A 23,581-nucleotide genomic window follows, 5' to 3' on the forward strand; every position below is an offset into this window, starting at 1 on the left:
TTTACGTGCAAAATAAAAGACGGTAAAAATAATTATGATAAATCGATTTCACAAATCAAACCGTTATATACTGACATAACGGGAAACCGATATCACAAGTTTAAGCCGTTATTTCGAATGCATATAATTTTGGAAATAAAATTCGAACTGGGAGATGGCATTGCATAACGGATGAGCCCCACGTGGCGTCACGGTTCCATGCACGTTTCTGATCGTGCCATGAGAAAGGGCGTGTCCGTTGCTCGCCGATGTGGCGGTTCGAGCTCCAACCGGCCAGTAGGGGATACGGTCTGCTCGGGGGTTAAGGGCAGAACGCATTGTAGTACATTTCCGTTCCCTCCCCTGATCGAGTTTCTGATTCCCTTAGAACCCTCAAGCCCGTCGCCTGGTCTTGCCGGTTCTAGGGTTTCGCTCCTCCCTACCTCTCCGATCTCGATGGCCGCTTCTTGCTCCAAGACAATGATCTCTCCCTCCGTCGGCGGGGCGCCTCCGCGCTGGAAGAGGACCCCGCCCCTCTGCCGGATCGACGTCCGCCCCAGGCGCCGGAACGGCGTCGGTCGTCGATCCCTCTCCATATCCTGTGGAAGCTCCGATCCGGACGTGGAGAACGGCTTATCCGAAGGTCATGCCTCAAGGGAAAACGAGCAGTTCGTTGGGTGGTTCCGCCAGGCCTGGCCGTACATTAGGGGCCACAGAGGAAGCACCTTCGTCGTGGTGATATCTGGAGAAATCGTGGACAGCCCCAACTTGGACAGCATCCTGCAGGTACTTTCAGGTTCTGAGTGTTGGCACACACACAAACATATATATATATATATATATATATATATATATATATATATATATATATAATGTGATAATAACATTTTGTGCTTGAATTAGACAGAATCTAGGAACTTCTTTTCACTTACCACTAAAAAGGAGGTGCCCAAGTTCTGACCTCTTTCCTCAACACAATGGTCCAGAATTCAGATTAGTGGATGAGTTAATTATTTCACACCATACTGTATGCAGGTTGGTATAGGTTCTACTAATTTTTAAAATTTAGGATTGGGACGAATTAGTGCAAGATCAGCATTCATGTACTGATACCGCACTGGCTTGGCAGTATACCATAAGAGCTATAACAATCCTGCTCAGTCACATATGATCATGTATGAAAGTACTATATTTTGTTGGAGCAAAGACATCATTCATTGAGTATCCAAAATTTGAAGTGAATTAAAAGAAGAGTTTATCATCTGATATTCATAACCAAATCTGATCTGATATTCTTTTAGGAGAGTGCAGGAAAGATTCATAATAGCCAATGTCTTGAACCATGAGATATTGTTAATTTCCATCACTAGAGGAAATTTTTGCAAAGAGTGTGTGTTTTGGATCTTGTAGTCAAATCTGTCGCAAGTACCTATGATTGTGATCAAATTGTAAAGGAGTAATTCAATCGTCAATGACTTGGTTGATTTAGTGTCCTTTTTTACTTTAACTCCCCATACAAACAGTTGGTTCTTTAAGTGGCCAGTATGCTAGTTGTAAATCTTGGCTGGCTCATCCACCACAATAGCAAGACTAGAAATTAAATTCTCTACTTGCATACGTACGACCATGTATATTAAGGCAGCCTTTTCTTCTAAAATAAATAATATCACCTAAGTATTTTTCATGGTTGCTTCTTTTTGTTCCTTTTAATATTCAGGTTTTTTCCTGCAACAGGATGCTATCAGCTATGGAACCTGAATTTTGTATGATTAAATATCTTATATTATTCTTTGGGATGCAGCAAGCTGTATTTCTTTACAGAATGTACATTATGCAATGAACTTTCTAATCTACAATTTTTGTTGAGTGAATCGGTTTGATCTTCATGGACTCTCAAAATAGAATGCTTTGCATTTTTCCTGTAAGTGTTTCTATTTGGCAATAACTTACTATGACCATTAATTATATTATATGTGCGTATGCTTGCAGGATATATCACTGCTTCATGGACTCTCAAAATAGAATGCTTTGCATTTTTTAAAAGTGTTTCTATTTGGCAATAACTTACTATGACCATTAATTATATTATATGTGCGTATGCTTGCAGGATATATCACTGCTTCATGGTCTAGGGATCAAATTTGTTCTTGTTCCTGGAACCCATGTCTTGATAGATAAGCTTTTGCATAAGAAAGGTTGGTATGATTCTTAACCTTGTTATTGTTAGCTATGAGGTTTTTTTTAGACTTTAGCTTTGAGTTTTTAATTTGATACTAATCACGACTGTGGTTGTTGAATAGTCCACCAAACCCTAGCTAGAATTCCTTATAGCCAAAATTTCATCTTACGAAATTTGATGCTTATGCCTAATTTTTCCATTTGTTGGACACATTATACTGATTGACAAATTTGTGATCAGTCTCCGAGGCCTATATATTATAATTCTTAGTTTCCTTAAGTCGTAAGGTGTTTGCCAGCATTTTGATTATTTTTTTCTTGCTTTTAATATGTACTATGATTTGACTGCATTATAGAAATGATTGAGTAAATGAATCCATGAGGCTTGGGTCAATTTGGTGACCTTCGACTTACGATTTTGGACTCGTAAGTATATTTACCATTTTGGATTTTATCCATTCATTCATAATTGTTTTTGTTGCTTAACTAAAAAACAACAAACATCATTAAACTTTAAATGTTGAAAGTAATTAATTTTCAATTATTAAAAGAACAAGGGATTTCTCATGCTAGAACTTTTATTCAGCAATAGTAATATCTTCATCAATCTCTCTTCCTGCTGGATAAAAAAAATTTAAGCATTGTGGTTCTGCAGGAAGGGGAGAATGGTGAAAACACTATTCATATTGTTGAAGCTGAAATGCACTATTTTATGCTGTCTTGGTCATTAAATGTTAGTTTCTGAAGACGTGCACATGGTAAATCAGTTTGATTATTTTTATATGCTGGTTGTAAGGATTAGCTTTATCCACCAAGTAATTTGTTTAGTGCTTCTTCTTGCTCTCGTTTGTTTGCAGTTCTTTTTCTTCTGTATGTTGGTACATTGTAACTTCTTGTTACCTGTTGATCTCCTAAGGAAGCAAGGGGAAGTATGTTGGGCAGTACCGAATTACTGATTCTGATTCACTAGAGGCAGCAATGGAAGCTGCTGGGAGAATTCGTCTTGTAATTGAAGCAAAGCTTTCGCCGGGACCCCCTATATTAAATCTTCGTCGGCATGGTGATCATAGTCGTTTTCATGATCTTGGTGTTGGCGTGGCTAGTGGCAACTTTCTTGCAGCCAAGGTTATTTCAAGACTTGAATCTTGAACTTTTATTTTGGAATTTTTTTTTTGGTTGTGTGCTCCTAAACATCCATAACAAATACCCTCATGGAAGTGTGAATTACTTATATTCCTCCATTAACATTGAGAACCCATTAAGTTGCCCCTCTTTGTGAGGCTATGTTATTTATGCAAAGACTAAAATGTCCATCAGTGTTTTTTTATGGGCAGAACATGCACATTATCCCATGTCAGTATCTAAGTTGATGGCACTGGCCAATCCAATTGAGATGGAACATAGAGAGAAATAGGTGGATTCCTTTCATAATTATAGCTGAGTAGGGGTCATTTTAGTCTTTTTTCCCCCCAAAAGACACCTTTATGGTGGAGGTTGATGGGGAGAGGGAACTTATTGGGTTTTCAATTCTACAGGGGCATGCAAGCAATTCAAACATCGGCATGTATCTGGATGTATATGTTTGTTTGGAAGGGTCCAATGACAAAGCTCCTTTTATTTTATTTTGAAAACTCATGGTGAAAGTTTAATTCACAGATATCTTGATAGCTTCTTATGACATTCTCATTGCTATTAAGCAAATGTATTTCATGAGAAAAATAAATAGATTGTTTTCCAGAGTTTCTTCTTATTATGCCCTCAATGCAAATGTTGTTATAATTTGATTTTGAACTATGTTTGATAGGATTTGTCTTCTCTTAACAAGGGTTTTCTTTCTCTGAAGGAAGTATCCTCCAGAAGAGATTTGAGGGAGAGAAGAGGATAGGGAATAAAATAACAGAGAAGTAGAGGGAAGAAAGACGAAGAGAAGACAGGATTAGGAGAAGACTGTCCTAGTAGGACTAGGAGCAAGGGTTTCCTTATCTTACTAGGATTAGGAGAATGGTCTTCTGAAAGGTTATCAGGACTAAGGAAGGAGAATTTAGTTTCGGTGGTCTTTGTCATTGCAACGTTTCATTTCATTGTGTGTGCATGAAATTCTAATCATTGTAAAATGATATCTTAGTCTTAAGATTGTGAAATGGGGTTGATACTGAACTGCTTAGTTACACTTGCAGTCTATACCTAATTACCTAATGTAATTTTTTTCATATATAATCATTCATCTGCATAACATCATGTGTACAAATCTTAATGATCATTTTACAAAGGCTTCTAGTTTTCGAGTTGATGCTAACAAAAATTTTGGTGACATAATTCTGTTTGTGTGGATCAAATTCACTTCTGCATTTGCATATTTCCTATTTTTTGCCATCTGTTTCTATATAGACTCTTGACAGTGTAGGGAACGTAGAAAAGAAGTTTCATATACAGGTCTGGCTCGATATTTTTGATATTTGAAATCATTATCATCATTATTCTGATTTAATAACGAAAGATGCAGCCTCACATTCAATTCAAGCAGTAATCATTTTTACCCTCTCCATGTGTGTAGCAAAAAACAGCTGACATTAAACGATGTAATTCCACCTAATGTGCCTGATTGATTTTGAAATATCAGGATTTCTCTTAGGCTTTTTACCATTTGTGTAAGTTTATTATGCCATACTCGAGAAATCATTTGTTATGATGCTATAGTTATACTAGCACTTGCAAATAGGAATGACACCGGGTGGGCACTCATGCATTTCACTGTACCTATTCTGTTTCCAAATTCAACTAGTTAGCCTCGTAGTTGACCTCATGTCAAACTTGAATCAGGTACCCGTTCTACTATACCTAACCATCCAAACCTGATTAATGATCTTGTTTAAGTGGGTTGGGTAAGGATAATTATTTGAAAAATATGACCTTTTTTGGGAAATGATAATTTAGTAGACTATATCCACCAATTTCACCTTGCTCATTCTCGAACTTAACCAACTACCTAGGTACTTGAACTCATTCCAGACTAAATACCCAAGTCTTCGAATCCAGTCCAAATCTGGCTTGAATACATATTTCGCTACCTGTATATATCCCATACCTGATTAACGGGTATGCTATTCTGGCTTAAACAGGTCACGTAGCTGCTTGTAAAGGATAGAGTATACCTGTTGCCATATGCTATCCCAATTAAGAATACTAGAGTCGAAGAGACCTGAGCAGAAAAAAAATCTAAAGTGTTCAGGATTTAGTAGCCTGATAGTTAACAGTACAACCTGTATCTTTGTCATCATTTTAAATGTTTTTTTACATTTGATGGGAAATGGGAATTTAGTGTAATAACTTAATGTCATAACCCTTCTGAATTTTTTAGTGAAACTCACTACTTTTAAACAGTTAAAGCTACAAAATTCTTACTGTACATCTCTCGTAGAGTGTTGAGTAATACAGCAAGCTAACTTTCTTCTTTTTCTTCCTCTTTTGGCTTGCAGAGAAGGGGAGTTGTTGAAGGTATAGACTTTGGATCAACTGGCGAAGTGAAAAGGATAGATGTATCTAGTATAAGAGAAAGGCTTGACAGAGATTGTATAGTTATAGTTAGCAACCTTGGCTATTCAAGTTCAGGAGAAGTCCTAAATTGCAAGTATGCTGATTACCTTTTCTCTTTAGATGATCATTCATAGTCCAATTGCATCTTCAGGAAATGGATCTTGATTTTCCATATATATATTTATGTGTATATATGTATATATCATCTTACTGGCTTCTATCCTGTAGCTGGAGAATTTGCAGTTAGGCTATTTTCTTGTTGAGTTCAATGAAAGCCATCTTAGATTGGTGATTGAAACTTATTTGCATTTGTTATTTATGCACAACATGAAGTTCTTGTTTTGGCGTTCTGTTTTTACTTTTTATTTTGTGCTTTTGTTGATTCTAACCAAGTAGTTTCTGAAATTTTTTCCAAGAAGCTTTGCATTTTTTTTGGGATAAATTCTTCTACTCATGCTTGTTTCTATGGCAAATGATAATCTAAACTTATTCACTCAACGCTTTAATGGGACCATTCTGAGTGAGGGAACTCCTGGCACTCCGCGGCTGGTGGGATCAGGCTGGCCAAGTGAAGTTTCCTTTACAGTTAAGGTTCAACCCTGAAACTGACTCAGCCATATTTATTGTGTATTAAATTGATCCTTTTACATTGTAACCTGGTCTAACTTGTTTACATCCACTCCTGAACTATGTATGTTGTGGATTGTTTATGGGTGAGAAAAAAAATTATCTTTCATGAATTCGTTCTGTCAAAATGGTGCCGATCCAATCTGACCATTCATACTTCTTGATTTACGTTGGTGCTGCATTTGTTTATGTATCTACTTCTTTTTTTACTTTTCTTCTGAAGGTTTTCTTCATAAATGTGTGGTCAGACTAACTTTAACTTTTGGAATGACTCAGCACCTATGAAGTTGCTACTGCCTGTGCTTTAGCCATTGAGGCAGACAAATTGATTTCCATTGTCGATGGCCAGATACTCGATGAACATGGACGATTTATACGTTTCATGACTCTCCGAGATGCTGACTTGTTAATTAGAAAGAGAGCTAAGCAGAGTGAGACAGCTGCAAACTACGTTAAATTTGTTGGTGAAGATATTAATTCTTCTGGCTATCTTCATTCAAATATAAGTGGTACAATTTCATGGAAGGAGAAAGACTTCATTCAAAGTCACAGAGCAACATTTCAGAATGGTGTTGGGTTTGATAATGGGAATGGATGGTCTGGCGAACAAGGATTTGCTATTGGTGGCGAAGAACGGCTAAGCAGATTAAATGGTTACCACTCAGAATTGGCTGCAGCAGCATTTGTTTGCAAGGTATTGCAATTATTCAATTCATGAGAACCCCAAAATTTTATAGTGTTTCTGGTTAATTTCTTTACATGCAATTTGTTGAGTTGTTTTCTGGGAAGTGTTTTAGTTTTTTGGTTTTGCAACCTTCTGAATCTCCAAAAGTGTACTCTCAAGGAACTCACTATTTCTCATAGTATGGGTAGTTGACCACAACTCAGAAAGAGAAGGCTCCATGTCAACACAATATGAGGCTCCTTATCGTGGTCTGATTTTTAAACCCAGGTGACCTTGGGCAAGAGCCATGCCTTAATAGCTAAAAAGTTAACTTGTAAGACAGAGTTACTACTTTGTCAGTTGCGTCTGATCATACAAACATTAAGCTCTAAACATATATTCTATTATATTATCTTTCATTTTTAAGGCATGAATAAGATTAATGAGTAAGTGAAATTGCATGTCTAAAATGAATGATGAAAGACATGAGGTTTTGACGAGAGAATTTGAGTTTATTCAGATTCTAGTTGGCACCATAAAAAGGCTTATTGAGAACCTCCCTTGGCACATATCTGGATTATGATGGTTCTCTGGCTGATATGAGCATATCACCAATATTTATAATTGAAAATTTTATTATACTCAGTTGTTAAGGAGTTCTTAAGGCTGTCTACTGCAGTGTAACTTTTATTAGGATTTCACAGATCCCATTTGCTTTCATGAAACCTAATTTCATTATTAATTGTTTGTATTTTTTTCTTCTTTTAGGGTGGAGTTCAGAGAGTTCATTTAATTGATGGAACTCTTGGGGGAGCCTTGCTTCTGGAATTATTTACCAGAGATGGAGTAGGGACTATGGTGGCTAGGTATGAGGAAGTTTTTGCCAAGTCTTTATTGCTCTGTTATGAATCGTTATGCATTTTATTTTAGCTTTGATTTCTGCATGTTATGACTTTTCATTGATTTGTTTTTCTTCTGATTAGTAGTTTGAAAATGTGTATTTTGTTTAAGAAACTATTCATTTTTTTTCTTTTCGAACATTTGGTTCTGTTTAAGCAAATATTTCATGGCTTATTTTTCTTGTCTTCCACTTTTCTGAGGATTTGCACTACAAAATATTTTTTGTCATTGAAATCAGCGGACACCAAGTGAACTGATCACATTCTTTTTGTTGTACAATGCACTTTTTATTGGCGTATTCTGAAAGCGAGTCACGTTCTGTTATGATATAGTAGGTCGAGATGTTTGTATTATTGTGCTTCTTACTTTAATGAAATTTGCTTGAAATGCTGATATAATATGCTTCATACTTCATTTTAGCTTTTAGTGAATCTGAACATCTTGTATTGACTTTCCCAATTCTCACTCTAGTGATGTCTATGAGGGAACACGGATGGCTACAGTGGCAGATCTTCCTGGTATAAAGAAGCTTCTCCAACCAATGGTAGAATCAGGTGCCTTGATTCGAAGGACTGATGAAGAGGTTTACATAATTCTAACGTTCTATTTGTTTTCTCAATGTCCATAAAGTATGTTCTGGTCGTTCCACATCTTGATCCCATTTTGATTGTTATAACTTGTAAAAATAAAGAAAGAACTTAGAAGCTTTTGCCTTCATAAATATTTTACTAGTTTGTACTTATAACTTGTTCCTTGTTTTCAGCTTCTTTGTTCATTGGATTCCTTTATCGTTGTTGAAAGAGATGGTTCAATTATTGCATGTGCTGCTCTTTTCCCTTTCTTCGAGGATAAGTGTGGTGAGGTTGCTGCTGTGACTGTGTCTCCGGAGTGCCGAGGTCATGGACAAGGAGATAAATTACTCGGTATGCTTCGAGTATCCATGAAAAGCTCTAACAACTTGTCTTTTACTGAAAAATGAAGTGCAATATCTAACATTGTAGGACATGCAATTCCATGTAGGCCTTCAGACTTAATGAACATTAAATTTTATATATATATTGCATTTTTCTATGCTTTTGATATATTATTTTCAAGCCTATTTTCAAGAAACTATGATATTTTTTAAGTGCTGTGGACTGTTTTTTTTTTGCAATATTCAGCGTCATACTTTAGACATAAAAAGCATAGCTGAGAATGCAACAGGAGACATTGATAGAAAAAAATCATTGAAGATGTCTTCTCGCAACACATTGAGTTGTTTACTGCCTTTTCTGGTTCCATCATAGTTTAGTATGTGACTGTTGAACTTGTCTTTTATCCTGATGGCACTCATCATTCTAGTCATTCTAACCAAAGCTTTGATGACTTTTTCTCTAACCACTGATGTATTCTAATACTTTAATCATGTATGTATGCATTTAATGGAGACTTACCATGTAATTTTCTTTTCTGGCTATATTATGCAGATTACGTAGAGAAGAAAGCAACGTCTCTTGGACTAGAGAGACTTTTCCTGCTGACAACTCGTTCTGCAGATTGGTATGCAATTCCAAGGCTGTTCACTTGTAACACTGCATGAATGTTTTAATGGATTTTTTCAAAACATATACCTAAAAAAAATTAAATACCCATCAACGCATTTGTGTAAATGATGATAATCAACATTATACTTTCTTTTTCTTGTGTTGTTCAAGTTTAGCAGGAAAGGGATTCATGAGAACTATCTGCAAATTATTATTGGTCCTAAAGTTCCTTATTCTAATACTAGGATGTAAATTACTTATATCTCACTAATCAGAGATTTCGCTTAACATATTTTCACAGGTTCGTGAGGCGTGGCTTTTCCGAGTGTTCCATCGAGTCCATTCCGGAGCAGAGAAGGAAAAGAATCAATCTTTCGCGTGGATCGAAGTATTACATAAAGAGGCTGTATCCGGTGCTAGGTGGGGTTTCAGGCAATAAGCCGGCCCACAGAATTATATAGCTGTACCTGTTTATTTTGGTCTTCCTTTCTACCATATTCATAAACCTCAGCTTGCGGCGATAGGTACATTGGACAAAATTAGATGAAGAATGTTCACGTGATAGATTGATATAGAGAGATTGTGAGACCTTCATATTAGGAGAAATTGTTGTTGATAAACTTGATTACTGCATGATGATTCATTTTTTTAAATATCATTTCATAATAGAACATTTACTCTCTTGGTTAGCTATCTTCTATATATTTGTTATTTCTGGGGGAAGGTCCCATGCATCAACAGATCTTTACCTTATTTTTACTAATATTCTTGTAATTTGTTTCAGAGGTCAGAAGGGAAGGAACACATGATTGCCATCATTTCCTAATCTCTGTTTCCCCTGTTTCAGAAGTTGCTTACTGAAGGATATACGTTGACCAAGGATCGTAACTCGACGTATTGGACCTGGAAGCGTCGTCACGGAACGCCCTCACCGCATTTAGTGGAGACGCAGCATCCAGGGCGGGTTGTACCTGGCGAGGAGGAAGTCGCCGACCACCTTGTGGCCGTCCCGCTCTGAACTCCGCCTCAGCTGCTGCACCCTCTCCGCCGCCACCTCGTCGGAGGCCACCCCGCACTTGGCCTCCTCCTCCTCCTCCTCCTTCACCACCACCAGCTCGTCCATGGGCGCCGGCGCCTCCGCCGCCCCGCGTACTTGGACGGCAGCACGAACTGCATCGTCACCGCCCCGCCGCTGCGGGTGACTGTCGATCTTCTCGGGACGGTCCTTGCTGACGACGGCTGCGGTCATGGCGATCTTCTCGGGGCTGTCCTTGGTGACGACAGGGGCTTTCATGGCGATCTTCTCCGGGCGGACGTTCTGCGGGTCGCCGAGGGCGCCGATGTAGTTGGCCAGGATTATGAAGCCGCCGTCGCGGTCGTTGCGGAACTTGGAGGGGTCGTAGTTGACTTCGGCCACCACACGAAGGAAGCACTTGCTGATCTGGTAGTCTGCGGCCGCGCGGATGACTTCATATTTGGGCGTCTCTACCGTGATCTTCCCCAACACCAAACCCATCTCTCCCTCACTTTCGCTTCGTCGATATGAACGTGGGCGCGTGTATATTTATATATATAGTCGCTTGCTTGGTAAAGAAGGTGTGGTGGTGGTGGTGGTGGTGGTGGCAATGGCAGTCGCAGGACGAGACGGGGGCCCGAGGAGGAGGGAGGCGGCACAGACGTGTCCTGGCGTCATGCCGTGGTGCGATTCATTTGCTCGCTTCGGGAAGGAGGGCGGCCTCGATGGGATTCGGAAACATTGGATCGCCGGTTGGGTAAGAAAACTTCTACTTATCAAACTGGATCGTACTTTATTTTCTTTTGCTGATATTGCTTGACACGTAACCCAATGTGAAGGCTTCGGACGTAGACTTGATGTGTTAACATTGATTGGATGGTATATTCGTTAAAAGACAAAATATTCACGACAGTCGTAAATTTTGTTATTTTCCGAAGATTTTTTAATATAAAATATTTAATCAAAATTACTAATAATACATCTATCTAATTCGTATAAATTCTAGGTGTTATAAGTTTGAGTTTTTTTTTAAAATAAAATCTCGTTAGATCTATACTTGTCATGAATACAAGTGATCGCATTCACAACCTAGTATAAACTGCATATCTTATTTTGGAATACTTGGGCACAACTATATCACAACTCATTCTAATAGGGAATTTATCAATAGTTGACACGCAAGTGTCAAGTGTCATCCAAATCATCTGTCTACGTATACAAAGATCCAAAATAGAGATATATAAACTTCATTATCGTTTATTATGATAAGAAAAATAATTCTAAACTTTCTTCTCTTCCTTTAGGACAACAAAAGCAATTCTAAACTCTCTATTCTTCCTTTATGACCAGCAAGGATATCATAAACTTTCTTTCTCTCATTCAAGATATAAAAATATATCCTAAATAGGAAAATGAGGGAGGACTCACTCCTTTTGAACTGCTCGAACTCACATTTATGAAACTCGAATTACTAACTTGAGCGTTGGAGGGATCGGGTCATGAAACCTCTCTCGACCTCGGTCTTAGTGTAGGTGGTGTCTTGGGAGCTCAACACGTTGGATCCACCTCAAAGCCACTTTTGAACCATCTTAAATCTACCTTGAATCCATCTCGAAGCCATCTCGGATCTACCTCGAATTTACCTCGGAAGCATGACATTTTCACCTCGGAGGCACCTTAGATGTTCTTACACATGGTGATAGGGAAAACAACAACACTGCCAACCGCCACCTAGGCTGAGGAAGCCACCTCAACCGCAACTAAGGGAAGGCTTGCATGCATGCATTGAAGCCAAGCGACGTGACGCAACTTCCCCAACCCTACCTTCCAAACAAACGGTGCAGGGGGGCATCCCAGGTTAAGAGCCCTAATAAAGCATATCATCATGGGCGTCCTACCTTGATGCTATCCTTTAGAGAATGCACTCATCAAGAACGTTAATGAAGCTTGATGCCCCTACTTCCGCTACGGCGGTCGACACAAAATCCACCATGGCAGACCCCTACTCCCGCTATGACGGTCGAGGTAAGATATGCAATGGCGATCGAGGCAAATCCATAATGGCGAACCCTTACTCCCGCTATGGCGGTCAAGGCAAAATTCGTGATGACGGACCCTTACTCCGCTACGATGGTCGAGGCAAGATCTACAATGGCGAACCCCTACTCCTGCTATGGCGGTCGAGGCAAAAACCACCACGGTGAATCCCTATTCCCACTATGACGGTCGAGGAAAGATTCGCCATGGCAAACTCTATACCGCTATAGCAGATAAACCTGATACTAACGGTCCAGAAAATTCTTCACGAGAAGCACAAAGCCACTACATGGCAGCACTTGTAGCTCGACACACCCTAACAAAGCAGAACCGTGTAGCCAAACAACATGTCTCGAAACCCCTATCGAAGCTTTGAAGCACGCCTTCTAGGGGGACAAATGATAGAAAATTTACCAACAGTTGACACGTAGTTGCCATGTGTCATCCAAATCATTCGCCTACATATACAAAGATTCAAAACAAAGAAACACAAGCTTCCTTCTCGTTCATTATAATAAGAAAGACAATGACAAACTTTTTTTTCATCCTTCAAGGTATAAACATATCCTAAACAGAGAAATAATTACTCGAACCTATATTTGGAGACTTCAAATTACTAACTTGAGTGCTAGAGAGATCGAGTCAAGAAATCTCTCTCGACCTCAATTTTAGTGCATGTGGTGCCTTAGAAGCTCGACACATTAAATCCACATTGGAGCCATCTCAGATCCATCTCAGATATACCTCAGATCCACCTCTGAAGCACGACATTTTCACCTCATAAGCACCTCGAATATTTCTACGCACATGATAGGGAAAATAACAACGATGCAAACTTATCCCGCCACCTGGGCTAAGGAAACCACTTCAACTACAACTAAGGAAAGGCTTGCAGGCATGCATTGAAGCTAGGAGGCATAGTGCAACTTCCCTAGCCTTACCTTCTGAACGAATAATGCAGGGGGTCATCCCTTACTCGTCCCATACAGGTCAAGAGCATTAACAAAGCATATCATCACAAGTATCGTATCCTAACGTCGTCCTTCAAAGGACACGCTCGTCAGCTACCACCATCAATGATCATTTAGAAGGGTAAGGGACACCCTACCCCATCGTTGGTTCACACCACTAATCGGTCAAGTATAAAACGCAAGCCCCTAGGCCAAACGGGAGAAAGCGAGGCTCTATCTAAACTATTTTGAGCTCTACTAAACCCTTTCCACATACACTACCGATTGAAGCATCAGAGAGGTCGGGTCGAGACATTTCCTCGATGTCTACCGCTTGTGCATGACCCAAGCACATCTAAAAAATACCTCGGAGCAATGCTGAACGCTTCCAAAAGACCAAGGTACATCTCGGGATGACCCGAGCTTCCTTTAACATATAAGCCACTCCTCGAGACGATTGTGGATCAATCGCTGAGAGCCCGGAACACCTCGGGAGTCCTCCTGTCACCTCAATTGCCTTCTCGGGCTACCTCTCCCATCCCAACGCGGGCCCTTAGGATGGATCTATGCCTTCACATCCATAGGAATACTTGGACGCAAACATGTCCAGTAAGGCTGTACATTTGAAGCTGAAACGTTAGATGATATCAGTTTACAACAAAATTCTCAACTAAAATTAAATGACACCAATGATTATGAACACAATACTCTAAACAAATCTAGTTTATTCAACTTGCACGTTCAGCTGGAACTATAAACTTGAGGAACCCGACACAGTTTATTTACATTTCGCGAATAGAAAGGAAAAGGCAAAAGGACAAGACAAAAGATCATAGGTCTGCAAAGAGATGATAAGTATTCGAATCAACAACGATGAGCCTTAGAGCTGCGATTGCAGCAGCCATAGACAAGCAACTGAAACCAACAACGTTCAGCCAATGCCACGCCTTCTGTGGTGCGGAAAGCTTGTTCTTTTTCACCTTCAAGTACATGTGATTTGCAAGAACAAATGTAAGCGGAAATGTACTGAGAGCCCCTGTGAGGCTCATAAAGTCTCCAAGAAATGGAAGCAGAGCTGCTACAAGGGTGTTTATTGTGAGGTAGCCTCCTCTCACAACAACTCTGAATGAAACGTTGTAAAAGGAAAAGGGACTCCCTTGACCTCTTCCATACTTCGTGTCCAAGTATTCATACATCGGACTTGCAAATATCTAACATAAACTCAGTTAGTATAGAAACAGAACATTAATATTATGACATTCCACTTCTACAATGTCCAATGTGAAGCCTAAGCAACATTGCCAGTTGTTAGCCTCTTTATGACTAGCAACTTGATATTGCATGATGTCAACAAAACATGACGAGAATGTTTAACGAGTAAACATAAAAACTCATAGATGATACATATGAAGTAAACAAAATCTGGATACATTGGTAAGTTATGAATTGCTCTAACATGATTCAGCAAGGACGAAAAGATTCTCTCTTGAGGATGATAATAACAAGTGATTGAGATATTGAAAAACATGAAAATAAATGCGGACGAGACTGTCAATTGCAATTAACAGTAAAGGGACAAATGATGTATGATGTGAACTGTAAACTAATCTATATGCTCAGAGAATATAGCTTTCTTTCTTCTATTATATCCACACAAAAAAAGCAGAATGTCAGTGGCAAGTATTGGATCAAGAGAAGTACATGTAAGGCGACAACTGTCTGAAAAAAGGCCGCAATGTTAGCAACTGACTTCACCCAAATTGGACCATTGACACTATTTAGTAAATAGGTTGATGTTGAAGAGCCATAAGCCCAATAACCAACGAAAGTAACAGCATACAACGGCAAGCCACCTATTACAAACTGAAACCAAAGTGCTTTCTCCATATTTCTGATGACAGGGGGTTTCACTGTTGCCTGCAATAAGATGAGAGGAAGGCTGTTAAAATGTGTGAGTACATGCTACACTATATATGTTTACTCCTGGAGCAAAAGCTGCAAAGAACAGACTTAAAATAATCCAAAATTTCCCTAGAAAAAAATAATAGAACTCCGGATTTCATCCTCACCTTTTAACTGAAACACAGCAATCAAGGCTCACAAAAGGCTACAAATCTATGATCACAACCATCCTATTACGGTTTCTAACCTAAATGAACTGAAATAATTGACATGTATATTTCATCATAAAGTTGATCGGACTGCCAAAGATCTAGCTAAAAATTAAACCCGACCCGACATTCCTTCATCGTAATTCCAAAGCTCATTCTTCAGCTTAGCAAAAGACAAAATTGGGCAAAGTACAAAGTTCATCATATTCATCTACTTAAAACATTAAGGATAGTGAACACATATGCCCGTGTTTCAGGACAAGAAGTTGGCTGCCTTTTCCAATTTGTTCTGGAGTGGGTATCTAAAATTGCACTATCATATGGAGAAAAATATTATAGCAAGAAGTGAACATCTGATAAAGGAATCGATGGAAGCAAATAAATGAATAACAACTGATCAGAAAAGTGGAATGTATAATATGAACCAAATCATCAAAAATTACAAGGCAAACATGACCTATATATATGTATATGTATATATATGTATGTATATATATGTATATATATATATATATAAACGATCCAAGCTGAAATGAATAAAGTAGCCTTTGCTCCTGGCACGCATGCCACCACCACCACCCCTCTTTTCATTCACGATCCCATGAGGTGGTGGTGGTGATAGGCCATCCCACCAGTATGCCCTCGGAAGTTTAATGTCTCCAATTTTTTTCTCTTCCTTGTTAAGACCAGAAACCAGTTGATTGGGCTCGGTGTCGATTTTTCACTTGGATTAGTTCCAGTGAAGTGAAACAAATAAACAAGGGGCTCAATTTGAACCAAAGATCATGCTCCAACCAAGCCAACCCGTGACCAGTCAAAAAGGAATCATTGAACAGCCATGCAAAGAGATAACCAGACAATACAATAAAAATTAACAAGCTTCAGAAATTTGCAGTTTTAAATGTTATCAATTTTTCTAACAAAAAAACATAAAATTTAAATCAACAGTTGATAATGATTCCAATACCTGCTCCTACTGCATGAAATTAGTGTTGTATAAGCTCACCTGAATCTCTGGCAACATCCCTGTATTGTAAGAAAAAACAAGAGTGGCAGCAGCACCAATGGTACTGAAAACTTTGCTAGCATTAGAACCTGGAATGCTATAATCTCGAGCGGGAGTACTAAGTCCTGCATCAAAATAACACCGATATAATTTATAATACCTTACAGCTATTTTTGTTGCTCACAATTTGCTTGTATGTATATCAGGAATACAACATTAGCTTAAGTTGCCTAATAAGTAGTACCATCTTTGAGAGACAGCACGAATGCTGTAATGATGTATATCAGGCTAAAAAATGTTGAGAAGCCCAGCCAAATTCTCAGGGCTGATAAATGAGGTATGCCAAAAGCAAATAGTGCACAAACAAACCCAGCAATTGCTATACAGTAGGGAAGCTTCAAGACACCATCATCCCTATAGAGGACATATGTGGCCTGCACAAAAAAAAAAGGAGGTGAGAATTACAAAGCATGCAACAAAAGCCATTTTTACATAACATAGGAGGTCATGTTTCCTAATAATCTAGAATCTGTATATCTAAATTGTTTTGTGATTTATGATTTAGTACCAAACTAAATGAAACTACAAAAGAATCACTAAACGAAGATTTAAAATATATTTTAACAACTTGAGCAACAAGATTGAGATGATAGTAGGAGTTGCATATGTTACCTTTAATGCTTGCCCAGCCAGAATGATATATCCAGTGTTAATCATGAACAGATTAACATATTGCAATGCCCATGTAAGAGAATACATTTTCCTTCCTGCAAAATGGGCCCAAACAAAGGAAATCACTTAAACTTCAGGGAAGTTGAACAAATTGCTCAGTGAAAGAGATGTGCAATCATAAATGCTATAACTTGTTCTTAAAAGGATTTATGAGAAGGTAACAGAAACGTTTTGCACAAAAATAAGAAACAATCATGTCAACCTTCAGAATCAATATAGGAGGTGCAAAAAAATTATTCAGCATTACCATAGATATGCCCAGCAAGGTCTCTGTATCTGATATGCCGTTTTCCACCAACTTCATGGAGGCGGGCTATAAGAACATTAGCATAGAGGGATATAGCAGCCGCCAAAATAAACCCAGTTGTGCCGATGACCCAACCCAATGGAACCATGGCAGATCCAGAATAGCCTAAGACATAGGCACTGTTCACCCCGGTTGTGAGCACAAAACCAACCTGGTACCAAGGATCTGGACAACCAGCAAAAAGGAAAATTTGAGATGTATATACATATATGTAACCACATATGTCCTGAGGAACACACAAAATCCTGACATGCCAACGAAATGAAACAGTTTTGTACAGTTAGAATATAAGAACACCATATTGAAAGAAAATTATGATAATATATTTCTAGTCTGATTATATGGAAAGAGGATATAAAAGGAGATACAAAGAAATGTTCCAACATTGGGTTTCGGCAAGATGTAAAAGTAAGACTCCCTACACCCTTGGGTAAGATAGCAGATGCAAACAAAATAGGTCCTTGCAAGAATTGGCTCGTGTAGCACGCATTCAAGAAACCAAATCTTTCAAAATTTTCAGTATCACTTTTTAACAAATTGTCAAATAGTTCTTCCGAAATTAGGTTTTTCTCTAGTTTTGTATGTTTCACTTTTTTCTTGCGTCGAAGAAGGGAGGTTGCACACTTTCCGTTTCCCCTATTTGCTTATTAGGGTTTTCTTTCCTTCTCATAACGTTTTGCTTCTTTTGCTGCAACACTCTCTTTTCCTCCCTCTCCACCTGCGTCTTGTAATCCAGCATCAAGAGTTCATGCTGAAATATCGATCAAGAAAACAGAGAGGTCGAGCGGTGACGACCTAATCACGATGGATGACTCGACCACAACAAGCGCCCAAGAAGGACGGCTAGCAAACATCATGACCCCGGAAAGACATCATTCCAGGAATACAACATAACAACAGAATTTGGAAGGAGGGGGGAAGAGATACCGCTGCTGATCTGGTGAGCGGTGTCCTCGGAGGCATCAATCTTAGAGTTCGAGTCGGCGTCGCCGTCATTCCCGTGCCCGACGTGCAACTTCGTCTCCGTCATTGCGTCCTCCTCCTCTCTGCCGCGATGTAATAGCAACGAGGTCTCCGAATCTCCCTCGTCCGCAGATATATCGGATGAGGCAAAGGACGAGGTGATGATGGTGGTGGCTGAAGAGGCGGGGGAGAAGGAGATGAAGAAGCTGGGACTGGGATCCACCACCCGCGTCGAGGCCTCTATTGGCGGTCCCCCTCCGCCTGTAATCTATACATGGAAAGGAGCGGCACTTCAAAAATAAAGGCATCAGAAATCCAAAAAAAGAAGGATACGGAAAGGGGAGAGAGAGAAACAGAGAGGAATCGAAGCTTACATCCATCGATCGGTCGAGACGAAAAGGAAAGCAGATTCGGGTGCGTGATTACAGAAAAGGTGCGGACCAGCAGCGAATTTGCCGCCTCCGCCGCTCTCGGTGCGCCGTCTATGAGGCGGCACGCACTTCCCCCAAACCTAATAATTGCTTTTGGCAAAGCAGAGACAGAGACAGAGACAGAAGCGCTGTGCGGACGATTTCTCCAATCTCGACGTGCGCCCGATACGATTAGTCAGTTGCCGCGTACGGTTGCTCCCGCGAGGGGCGAACGACAACCGACACGCAACAAATGATCGAACCGCGAGTGCTCGTGAACGTATCTCAAAGGGTGACCATCGACGGCTCATCGCGCTTTCCGCGCGAATCTCGAAGCGCGCACCACGTGTCCCGAAATATTGCGCCATTTTGTGTAATGGTAATGACGACGACGTGGATGTTGTCGTATGTGTTCCCACCGACCACTCACGATTCGGGTCTAAGGTGGCAGCTTTATTGCTCACTGTTCATGCATTATCCAATAAACATTTTTATTGATGAGGGATTTGAACATATAATAATGTCACATCGAAATTTTGTTTGGGCGACTCCTCGATTTTTTTTTCTTAAATAATATGTTTATTTTATATAATTTTAAAAATATCAATCTCTAAGGATAAAAAAAAAAAAGACGAAGAATATAAGAGTATCGACATGACGAGAAAGGATAAAAAAAACGAGAGCAAAGGTCTAAGGACGGAGAATGATAAGAGTGTCGACAGACGAATGAAAAAAATTAAAAAAATTCTAAAAAATCACTTAATTTATTTTCTATTATTATTTTAGTAAACATGTATCTGTTGTTAATTAATATATATATTATATTTTTATAATCACTGAAACAAGGTTAAGGTCTTAAAAAATCATAATCATCTCTATGTCTTTTGGAAACATGGAAGGGACAAAAACTATACATAATAGATAAAATCATGAAGGTAAATGACAACATATTAGATACACTCTCCAACATTTTTTTTTCCAGGGGATAATTCATGGCAGGCCTGTGGACAACAATGCACTTCATGTAAACATGGACAGCGTCTACCTTGGAAAATATGGAAGCAGGTAGCTTTGCCAATGGTATTGATGGAATTCACAGATGTACTTCATCACAATAATCCAACTTCACAAGAATAATATCATTAGTCCTTTGTCTGAAAAAGCCAAAGAGAATAACAATAGCTGCACAATGTTTCACATGCAATTCCTGATGCTACAGACTTCCCTCGGAAAAAGAAAAGGAAAAGAACTCCACTAAAATCCTCTACTGGAGAAGCAATAGAGTTAAAAAAAAAAGAAGAGCTGCACAATTTTTCACAAGTAGTTCCTGATGCAACGGACTTCACTCAAAGACGTTCTTGATATGATGGTTAAAGGGGGAATGAATGAACAAAATGCCGTATTAGAATCAAACATTGGTCAGTAATTTCTTCTTTTCCAAAAGCGACCTCCTTGCTTTGATGTAGTACTTGATAAAACATTCGGTGTATACTCTCTCATACATCTGCACTTCCATATGAGCCATCTTCACGTAGCTGTCGATGCCATTTTCGTACTTCTCATACAGTGCTGGAACTGTTAGGATGATTACCAGGCCTGGTAAGAAGAAAGAAAAGAAGGCAGGTGAATTTAACACCAATCAGCAAGCTAAATATTTTTATTTGTGAGATTTATATATTAGCCTTTTTTTGGTCACCTTGAATGATTGAAACCAAAATGCCATCACTCAGTTTATATATTGATATAATCAGTTTGAATGACATCAATAACAACTTCAGAAAACAATGGTTCTGTGACAGTATGATTCATTGGACTATTAAGGTCAACTTTTTGAGCCGGCATTGATTACTGGGGAATTACACATGTATAAACCACCTAACACACTGCCCTTCCCTTTGGCAGGTTACCCCTATGTTGTTCCTTGGGTCAATTTCACAAAAGGCAAGAAACCAAAAATTAAATTAAGTAGTTCTCTAGGACTTCCTTTCTAGATTTTAGAAGCATCAAATGCCAGGAGAAGCACTTACTTGCGTAACCCAAAGTAAGAATATCAATCAAACCACTGACCATGGAAATCATCCATAAGCATAGAGCTATCATATAGAAAAGTTTTGTGTCTTTTCTGTGTACAATATCATTGAAAACCGAGAGGAGCACATTCACATGGAAACGAACAAAAACTGCAGCTTCACGCATCATTTCTTCGGAGAGGTGCATTTCTGGAATAGGTGGACGGGGCCTGCATTCATGTCAGGAAATAGCTGGAAATTGTTGAGAGTATGCTACAATAAGAATGGACAAGGAATACAACTAGCAATTCTAAATTCAGACAAAAGCACCCAAGTTCTGAGATGGCAAGTTAAGAACATTTTATTAGCAATTGTGTTTATTTAAAAGGAAAACATACACTCAATAGGCAATTTCACTTGTTTCTTTACAAGTACTCATATCAGATGTTTTTTCTATGCCAAATATTCTGGATTAGGGTAGCTGTAAATTATGTATCAATGGTAACAAATTTTCAACTCTAGAAATTAAGAGATGACAGAATAGTAGGTGATCCAAGAATTCAGAGGGATAAATGTTGATTAACAGCAAAATGAGGACCATAATTGATCTTCGATTAGGATGACAAATAAGGGGCATCAACATTTATTTCACAGATTCCAATATTACAGTTTATGATGCCATTCATAGCCAATTGTTAGGAGTAGGACTAATGCTACAGTGTGGTGGGGTAACAAAAAAATTTCAATAAGGGTTTGAGGCCTTGGATTGATTTCTTAACATGGGAGAGTAATTGATAAATATTATTCACAGAGTACAGGTTGAATCTTTAAAGTGGAGAAGGGCATTGGATATTTTGTCTGATGACCATATATCTTCATTATTAAAATAAATTTGTTTATATGTTACTTATCATACGATCGATACTTTATGGATTTAAGTGTTGAGTGGTTAAAAAATAATCTACATAAAAAGTTTGTATTGTTGAGATAAACATGATAACGTGGATGTACTAATGTATTAAAAAGAGATATTAAAAAAAAAATTCTTATTTGTGAATAATTTAGTGTGACTTCAATAGAAGATAAAACAAAGAAGAATCATTTACTAATGTATCAACATATACCAAAGAGACCTATAAATATTGTAGTTAGAATAGATGAGGCAATATAAGTAGAACAAGGAGAGATAGAGAGAAGTTAAAAAAGAATATAAATAAAGACTTAAATACTTTTAATTTAACTAAAGAGTGCTATTTTTTTAACAATCCATATAATCAAATCCCAAACGGTTGGAACATTGCGATTTATTGTTGTTGAATTATATCTACTAACAAACTCTCCAACAAATGCTCCAAGCCTGACAATTGCCTAAAAATGACAACATGAACTACAATCCCATAGTGATTGGATAAGAACGGGTAAGAATGTTAGAAGATTTGATTATACAGCAGAATTGTTGACTGTTCTTTCTGCTTATCAACTACAATTCCATAGTCTACATAGGACCAAACAAAGATAACTGTGCAGTCCACTCAAAATTAGAATTAAAATCATGCAAAAGAAAAGACTGCTAATTTCTGCAAACCACTTTGTAAAATTAAAAGGCTACAAGAACATGCTGGAGTGAAATAGAAGAGCACCAAAACAGTCGAGGGAACACAGTTACCTGTTGAGGATTCCCGCAGCCCTCGACCACAAGAAGAGAATGGAAATCAAAAGCAGCAGAACTTTGGACAGGAGAGACAGCATAGTATAACCAGCTACTTCAAAGAGCACCCGGGCAGCCAGTGCTCCTAGCAGGATCCCTATCGTTACATTCTTTCTCCTCCAAAGTATCACATCCGCAACTGTCGATCACAGCTCCATTAGATCCCAACTGAACTAAACAGGAAAACCACAAGATCCGCGTTCGATCGGACAACCTTTGACTTGAGGACCGAGACAAAGTTCACCATAGGAAGGAAGATCGATCGGATCGTGGAAACCAGAGCGAACGACTAGAAAGGAGGGAGGGGGAGAGGAGGAGAAGAAGGGTGATGGCTACAGTAGGACTTACGGAAACCACCGCCGAGGATCTCGTGAACAGGGCGTTGCCTCTGCAAGGATCGAAGAGAGCGTATTAAGGATCGATCTTGGAACGAGATCATGATCGGCGAGACGACCGAGTCTTCCTACTTCTTCTCGTCGATCGTCTTCTTCTTCTCTGGTTTGGGGCGGCTTCGGAGGGTGGGAGGGTGGAAAAAGGACGCAGGTGGGCCATGGCGGAGGTATCCGACTCCAGCCTAAAAGCAGAGCAATAATACCGTCCGTCGCCTTCTTTGGCTTCCATTGCTTCTTTGATCTTTTCATTTCTACGCTTTGTCTAACCATCGCTCGGCCACTTGTGAAAGGCTTTTAGTATATATTGTAGAGAAGAAGAAAAGTAAGTGGAACACTAGCGACACAACTCACAAATGGGCCACTGCTGCTTCAACTTTCCCTTTCTCTCGTTTGAGCGATAAATGCAAAAGACGAGGAAAATACCTTCTGCAAATTCCCCAAAGTTCTTTTTTTTTTTTAAAGTTTACTATTTACAGTTTTCATTTTATTATTGGAAATATTTTTGCTCTTGATAATCTTTTTAAAAATAATATAAT

The 23,581-nt window shown here is 38.9% G+C and overlaps 3 protein-coding genes and 1 pseudogene across 5 annotated transcripts; 1 reads left to right on the forward strand and 3 right to left on the reverse strand.

The window, feature by feature from the left end:
- The first annotated feature begins 285 nt into the window (after nt 1-285).
- Nucleotides 286-10,390, forward strand: LOC103990218 (probable amino-acid acetyltransferase NAGS2, chloroplastic). Of its 2 annotated transcripts, XM_065189342.1 has the most exons (11): nt 286-765; nt 2,087-2,174; nt 3,074-3,282; nt 5,634-5,785; nt 6,595-7,012; nt 7,751-7,848; nt 8,354-8,465; nt 8,646-8,805; nt 9,349-9,421; nt 9,707-9,825; nt 10,253-10,390. In XM_065189342.1, the coding sequence occupies exons 1-11, from the start codon at nt 436-438 to the stop codon at nt 10,264-10,266; spliced, it is 1,773 nt and encodes a 590-aa protein (XP_065045414.1). In that variant the 5' UTR covers nt 286-435; the 3' UTR covers nt 10,267-10,390. The 2 variants fall into 2 exon arrangements, with proteins under 2 accessions (XP_065045414.1, XP_009407568.2); XM_009409293.3 differs by lacking the exon at nt 10,253-10,390 and having other exon boundaries at nt 9,707-10,098.
- On the reverse strand, nt 10,136-10,921 carry LOC135677245 (uncharacterized; annotated as a pseudogene).
- Nucleotides 10,922-14,117: 3,196 nt separating this feature from the next.
- Nucleotides 14,118-19,108, reverse strand: LOC135581564 (probable proline transporter 2). Of its 2 annotated transcripts, none has more exons than XM_065189343.1 (8): nt 18,901-19,108; nt 18,491-18,794; nt 17,504-17,728; nt 17,197-17,291; nt 16,769-16,958; nt 16,525-16,649; nt 15,109-15,324; nt 14,118-14,618 (listed from the first exon to the last, which is right to left on the reverse strand). In XM_065189343.1, exons 1-8 carry the CDS (start codon nt 18,904-18,906, stop codon nt 14,238-14,240), a joined length of 1,542 nt encoding a protein of 513 aa, XP_065045415.1. In that variant the 5' UTR covers nt 18,907-19,108; the 3' UTR covers nt 14,118-14,237. The 2 variants fall into 2 exon arrangements, with proteins under 2 accessions (XP_065045415.1, XP_065045416.1); XM_065189344.1 differs by having other exon boundaries at nt 18,491-18,816; nt 18,901-19,107.
- Nucleotides 19,109-20,051: 943 nt separating this feature from the next.
- Nucleotides 20,052-23,326, reverse strand: LOC103990215 (reticulon-like protein B12). The gene is made up of 4 exons (XM_009409291.3): nt 23,002-23,326; nt 22,612-22,792; nt 20,964-21,175; nt 20,052-20,532 (listed from the first exon to the last, which is right to left on the reverse strand). The coding sequence occupies exons 1-4, from the start codon at nt 23,090-23,092 to the stop codon at nt 20,345-20,347; spliced, it is 672 nt and encodes a 223-aa protein (XP_009407566.2). The 5' UTR covers nt 23,093-23,326; the 3' UTR covers nt 20,052-20,344.
- Between the last annotated feature and the right edge of the window lie 255 nt (nt 23,327-23,581).

This window comes from Musa acuminata, chromosome BXJ1-6 (genome assembly GCF_036884655.1).
Source record: "Musa acuminata AAA Group cultivar baxijiao chromosome BXJ1-6, Cavendish_Baxijiao_AAA, whole genome shotgun sequence".
NCBI classification, from domain to species: domain Eukaryota; kingdom Viridiplantae; phylum Streptophyta; class Magnoliopsida; order Zingiberales; family Musaceae; genus Musa; species Musa acuminata.

What these genes read in the sequence shown, in the direction of transcription:
- LOC103990218 (XM_009409293.3), top strand. Translation starts at nt 436, where the DNA reads ATGGCCGCTTCTTGCTCCAAGACAATGATCTCTCCCTCCGTCGGCGGG. An exon ending in ACTTGGACAGCATCCTGCAG is followed by an intron (nt 766 to 2,086) that starts GTACTTTCAGGT and finishes GTATGCTTGCAG; the next exon opens with GATATATCACTGCTTCATGG. An exon ending in GCAACTTTCTTGCAGCCAAG is followed by an intron (nt 3,283 to 5,633) that starts GTTATTTCAAGA and finishes TTTGGCTTGCAG; the next exon opens with AGAAGGGGAGTTGTTGAAGG.
- LOC103990215 (XM_009409291.3), bottom strand. Translation starts at nt 23,092, where the DNA reads ATGATCTCGTTCCAAGATCGATCCTTAATACGCTCTCTTCGATCCTTG. An exon ending in GCTGCGGGAATCCTCAACAG is followed by an intron (nt 21,176 to 22,611) that starts GTAACTGTGTTC and finishes ACATGAATGCAG; the next exon opens with GCCCCGTCCACCTATTCCAG. An exon ending in TCTTACTTTGGGTTACGCAA is followed by an intron (nt 20,533 to 20,963) that starts GTAAGTGCTTCT and finishes TCTTCTTACCAG; the next exon opens with GCCTGGTAATCATCCTAACA.
- LOC135581564 (XM_065189343.1), bottom strand. An exon ending in CGCTCACCAGATCAGCAGCG is followed by an intron (nt 17,729 to 18,490) that starts GTATCTCTTCCC and finishes CTGGTTGTCCAG; the next exon opens with ATCCTTGGTACCAGGTTGGT. An exon ending in AGACAGTTGTCGCCTTACAT is followed by an intron (nt 14,619 to 15,108) that starts GTACTTCTCTTG and finishes AGTTTATGTTAG; the next exon opens with ATATTTGCAAGTCCGATGTA.